This window comes from Nerophis ophidion, linkage group LG05, assembly GCF_033978795.1.
Source record: "Nerophis ophidion isolate RoL-2023_Sa linkage group LG05, RoL_Noph_v1.0, whole genome shotgun sequence".
NCBI lineage: Eukaryota > Metazoa > Chordata > Actinopteri > Syngnathiformes > Syngnathidae > Nerophis > Nerophis ophidion.
Window position 1 is genome coordinate 7,184,591 of NC_084615.1, and position 6,216 is coordinate 7,190,806.

The following is a 6,216-nucleotide window of genomic DNA, read 5'->3' on the forward strand; positions in this document are numbered from 1 at the left end:
GGAATTTGCCGCCAATGTTTTTCTTGTAAAGTGTATGGAAGCTGGATGAATTAGATGCCAAAAACCAACCACTTTCATGTGGTATTGTACGGAAAGGACAACTTTTTTTCTCCTCCATTTGAAAATGTGGGCGTTATCATCATTGCTGTCTGATTCCAATCAATGCAAGTCATCAGAATCAGGTAATACACCAACTTATATTCTTGTCTTCGTGAAAGAAAGACATCTATATGTGTTACACATGCTTGTATTATCATTAAACACATTTAACTTGTTTACAAAAATGTCTCTTTCATAAATAAATAAATATAAATGACATATATAAATGAGGTAGATCCCCTCGAGTTGGTCAATTGAAAAGTAGCTCGCCTGAAGAAAAAGTGTGGCCACTCCTGGTGTATGAGTATAACAACACAAGTCAAAAGCAACAATAACTACACAAAGCAGATGTCAATTGCATTATCTAAAGTTTTGGGCTGGTGACTATAATTCAGTTATAGTATATCTGCTGATGAAATAGTTCTCTGATTTATCTTGATGTCAAGGTAAAATATGCTTTTCAAGTTACTCATCTTTACAAGCTAGGATAAAAATGAGCATAACATTTCCGGTTGTATGTAAAAGTCTTACTATGGAATATTGTGCTGTAAGTATCCGCATTGATAACATTGTAAACAGCTATGATTATACCGGGTTGAGTATGTTGTGGTTATCTACAACCATGCACTTTTAGTTAGTACAGGCAAATAAAAACAGTTATTATAACTTAAATAAAACACAAGTGACCAACCTCTGAAGGACATTCAGGTTAAGACTACCACAAAGATGACATCATGCAGTAGCAAGAGCCTGCATGTATAAACAGTGGCTAGTAAAATATTCATATATTTTGAAGTGTTCCACATTTTCTACGTCACAACCCATCCATCCATCCATCCATCCATCTTCTTCCGCTTATCCGAGGTCGGGTTGCGGGGGCAACAGCCTAAGCAGGAAAACCCAGACTTCGCTCTTTTCCCGGGGGATCCCGAGGCGTTCCCAGGCCAGCCGGGAGACATAGTCTTCCCAACGTGTCCTGGGTCTTCCCCGTGGCCTCCTACCGGTTGGACGTCCCCTAAACACCTCCCTAGGGAGGCGTTCGGGTGGCATCCTGACCAGATGCCCGAACCACCTCATCTGGCTCCTCTCCATGTGAAGGAGCAGCGGCTTTACTTTGAGTTCCTCCCGGATGGCAGAGCTTCTCACCCTATCTCTAAGGGAGAGACCCGCCACACGGCGGAGGAAACTCATTTCGGCCGCTTGTACCCGTGATCTTATCCTTTCGGTCATGACCCAAAGCTCATGACCATAGGTGAGGATGGGAACGTAGATCGACCGGTAAATTGAGAGCTTTGCCTTCCGGCTCAGCTCTTTCTTCACCACAACGGATCGGTACAACGTCCGCATTACTGAAGACGCCGCACCGATCCGCCTGTCGATCTCATGATCCACTCTTCCCCCACTCGTGAACAAGACTCCTAGGTACTTGAACTCCTCCACTTGGGGCAGGGTCTCCTCCCCAACCCGGAGATGGCATTCCACCCTTTTCTGGGCGAGAACCATGGACTCGGACTTGGAGGTGCTGATTCTCATTCCGGTCGCTTCACACTCGGCTGCGAACCGATCCAGCGAGAGCTGAAGATCCCGGTCGGATGAAGCCATCAGGACCACATCATCTGCAAAAAGCAGAGACCTAATCCTGCGGTCACCAAACCGGAACCCCTCACAACGTCACAACTAGGAATGTAAATATCATTTATTGTAATTTTTTATAAAAGAACAACACAGGCTGTCACAAAATTGTAAAGTCAAAGGACAATTGTGTTTTCAGATGGAATAAAAAAACTGAAAAAGTGTGTCTGATGATTGCTGAATGATCACATATTGACATTATAGTTCAATTAAATCCAGCTGTATTTAATCCAACCTCAGAAAAGATGCAGCTGTTATGTGATGGCCTCAGAAGTTTATTGAGAAAAAAAAAAAAGCAAACATCAAGACGTCCAAGGAGCTCACAAAACTTGTCAGATAAAAATTGTGGAGAAATTTAAAACGGAGTAGTACAACAATATATTTTCCCAAGCTTTGAATATCTCATAGCAATGTTTGAACCGCCATGTGTAAAAAGTGTATTGGACAACATTAAACCTACACCAAGACACAGCCTCCGCCTATATTTATACACCAAATAAGGAAATAACTGATAGAAAAAATCCACAGCTCATGTGGATTTTGAGTTATTCACAACCATACGACAGGTAAATACCAACATTTAGTGTAAAACTCAAATAAAACACAAGTGACCAACCTCTAAAGGAGAGTCAGGTTCATCCAGGATGTTCCTTTCACTGTGTATCTTCTGCATGGTTCCTGTAGAACTGGGGTCCATCACCAGCACGTTGTGACTAGCAGCTCTGTCCAACTTCAAGTCACTTTTTCTGGAGTCGCTGGTCCTGCACACCTCGTAATTGTACACGTGTTGGAGAGTCCCTGTCCCCAAAGTGTCTGAGTAACGTGGTGGATAATATGGAATGACAGGGAGGTTGGAGTGGTACAGGACGCGAGACTGTCTCCACCTGTACACTTTGACTGATATGATGAGCAGCAAGCAGGTGATGAAGAGGAAGGAGACCACAGCCAAAGCCAAGACTAAGTAAAAAGTCAGCTTGTCATTGTACTCCTTGTCGTGCATGCTAAAGTCAGTGAACTCTGACAGCACTTCAGGGAAGCTGTCCGCCACCGCCACGTTAACAATGACTGTAGCTGAACGAGAGGGCTGCCCGTTGTCCTCCACTAGAACACTCAGTCTTTGTTTGACGCCATCTTTATCAGTGACTTGGCGGACAGTTCTTATTTCTCCATTGTGTAGGCCCACTTCAAACAGCGCCCTGTCTGTGGCTTTCTGCACTTTATAGGAGAGCCAGGCGTTCTGTCCAGAGTCCACATCCACAGCCACCACTTTAGTCACCAGATAGCCCACATCCGCTGAACGAGGCACCATTTCAGCCAGCACCGAGCCGCCCGTCTGGACCGGGTACAGGACCTGGGGGGCGTTGTCGTTCTGGTCCTGGATCAGGACGCGGACGCTCACGTTGCTGCTGAGAGGAGGAGAACCTCCATCCTGAGCTCTGACGCGGAAATTAAACTCCTTCAGGTGCTCGTAGTCAAAAGAGCGCACTGCATGGATGACTCCACTATCAGCACTAACAGACACATATGAGGAGACCGCCACTCCGTTAACAGAGGAGTCCTCCAGCATGTAAGAGAGGCGAGCGTTCTGGTTCCAGTCAGCGTCTCTGGCTTTCACGGTGAATATAGAAAGACCTGGAGTGTTGTTTTCTACAATGGAGGCCTCATAGGAGCTCCTCTCAAAGACAGGTGCGTTGTCGTTCACATCTGAGATGTGTAAGGTGAGAGTGACGCTGCTGGAGAGGGAGGGCACTCCCTCATCAGAGCACATCACTGTGATGTTATACTCACTTGACCTCTCTCGGTCTAATTCACCGTCCGTCACCAAGCTGTAGAAATCAGTATCAGTTGACTTTAATACGAAGGGGATATTTTGATTTATCGCACACTCCACTTTTCCATTCTCGCCATCATCTTGATCGTGAACATTAATAATCGTCACTACGGTTTCACTTGGGACGTCCTCGGATATGACATTTGTCTTGGACATGACGTTGATCAGCGGGCTGTTGTCATTCACGTCCACAACGTCCACGATTACCTTGCAGCTGTCCGTCAGTCCGCCATCGTCACTTGCACGCACATTAATTTGATAGTTGCGTGATTTTTCATAGTCTACATTTCCAATCAGCGTGACTTCACCACTGTGCTCATTCATGTTAAACAAATGTTTTACGTCACCCATGGTATTTCTGATTGAATATATTATTTTACTATTAGCTCCGTGATCAGCATCTGACGCGCTGACTACTGTCACGACGGTGCCTTTGGGGGTGTTTTCTGCAACTGTAGCTTTATAAACAGGTTTAGTAAACACGGGTGCGTTGTCGTTGGCGTCTAAGACGGTGATAAGAATCTGCATGGTGCCAGACAACTGCGGCTCTCCTCCATCGACAGCCGTCAGCACAAGACGCAAATGCTCCTTTTTCTCCCTGTCCAGACTTTGCTTCAAAACCATCTCGACGCTCCTGGAGCCGTCTGCCTGATCGTGCAGCTTTAATGCAAAATTATCAGACGGTTCTAGAACGTACGATTGCAGTCCATTCATTCCGACATCAAGATCCACAGCCGGTTCCAAATCAAATCTCGAGCCTATCACTGCAGATTCGCTTATTTTGAATTTAATGTCGCCCTTCTCGAAGGCAGGGGCGTGGTCGTTGATGTCGACAAGCGCCACAATTATTTGAAAAAACTCAATGGGGTTCTCTAGAATGATCTGAAAGTGCAGCGCGCAAGGCGCCGACTGCGCGCACAGAGCCTCTCGGTCTATTCGTTCCTTGATGAGGAGAACGCCCCTGTCTTTATTCAGCTCCATGTATTGTTTGCTGTCCCCAAAATAAACACGAGCATTGCGTGCCTTCAGTCTCTGCGCGCCCATACCCAAATCCTCGTCTATTTGTCCCACTAAGGAGCCCACTTGCATTTCCTCACGGATGGAATAGTTGATCTGCGCGGACACAGCGCCGATGAACAGCAGGGAGATGAAAAACACTCCTTGCCGTCTCATTGTTCTCCTTGGCATCACGTTCAGGACAGAAAACACACCTCAGTGCTGCCTAAAACGAATCCAAAAGACAATATATCCCAACAACGAGTGGATCGGGTCTGTTATTCCTCAAAAAAATGTCACAAAATAGTCCCGGCGAGGTTGTATGCTGCGGTCCAAAGCGTCTCTTCCTGTGGTTTGCCTTTTTCTCTTAGTAGGCTGTCTTCTTTTAATGGAGGCAGGGCTGCTGTGTCAGCCACATCACGGACTACAGCGTCCCTAAGAGTCCAACATGTGAAACTGCAGGACCAATGAGAAAATACAGCAACAACTCATGCTGAAGGATGTTTCAAATGGAACACAAAACGCATCACTGTCAGGTAACAGAAGTGTGTGAGCCCTCCCTGGTTTATAAATCTAACTTAGATCATGGGTTTCACTATGTAAAGCACTAGAGAAATATGTAAATATAATTGGCATCACTTCACCAATACTTACACTTCAATATAAGTCCTGCTGTCATGGCAACATTCACATGAAATGTAACAAAATATGGTTGACGATGGTATTATAATCAAGAGGTGGGTAGAGTAGCCAGAAATTGTACTCACGTAAGAGTACTGATACTTTAGAGATGTATTACTCAAGTCAAATCAAAGAAGTGAAGTGAATTATATTTATATAGCGCTTTTCTCTAGTGACTCAAAGCGCTTTACATAGTGAAACCCAATATCTAAGTTCCATTTAAACCAGTGTGGGTGGCACCGGGAGCAGGTGGGTAAAGTGTCTTGCCCAAGGACACAACGGCAGTGACTAGGATGGCGGAAGCGGGAATCAAACCTGCAACCCTCAAGTTGCTGGCACGGCCACTCTACCAACCGAGCTATACCGCCCAATATTTGAGTAGCCACCCAAATATTTAATTGAGTAAAAGTGAAAAGTATGTTGTGAAAAAACTACTCAAGTACTGAGTAACTGATGAGTAACCTGTTCGCTTAAATATGACGGCAACAAGTAATGCACAAAAACATAAAAACAGCAATGAACAAATTCAGAGCCAGGAATATCTCTTAAGCAACTAAAACAATAATATATATTAAATAATATATATTTGGTTTTACACTGTATTGAAAAAAAATGAAAATGAATTTTACCTTTGCAAGCTCATTATACTATTGGCTAAGTTTTATTTTCATAAATGTAAGTTTCTCAATACCCGACCTGTTTTTTTGTGCCTTTAAAAAAGATTTAGAACTCTACATTAAAACACTCTACCAAAATCTGTGAAAACGATGATGCTGTGTTCCAAATTTAAGTTATTTACTGAGATTGAGTGAGTCTATGGCTTTGCACATTGTTTATTATATATATATTATATATATATATATATATATATATATATATATATATATATATATATATATATATATATATATATATATATAGTTTGCATTCTATTTGAGTTACTTTGAATTTACAAAGTAATTGTTTTGTACGGTTTT

General features: G+C 43.5%; 1 protein-coding gene across 10 annotated transcripts in view; it reads right to left on the reverse strand.

Moving 5' to 3' along the window:
* LOC133552572 (protocadherin gamma-A11-like) overlaps positions 1–6,216 on the reverse strand; it is a 255,083-nt gene that overhangs the window by 146,488 nt on the left and 102,379 nt on the right. The window contains exon 1 of one of the 10 annotated variants that reach the window (XM_061899824.1): positions 2,348–5,053. The exons of 8 other annotated variants lie outside the window; for them this stretch is intronic. In XM_061899824.1, coding sequence (XP_061755808.1) covers positions 2,348–4,750 — 2,403 coding nt within the window. In that variant the 5' untranslated portion in view covers positions 4,751–5,053. Of the gene's footprint in view, positions 1–2,347; positions 5,054–6,216 lie in introns of those variants that run through there. One more of the 10 variants, XM_061899834.1, reaches the window with a different exon arrangement.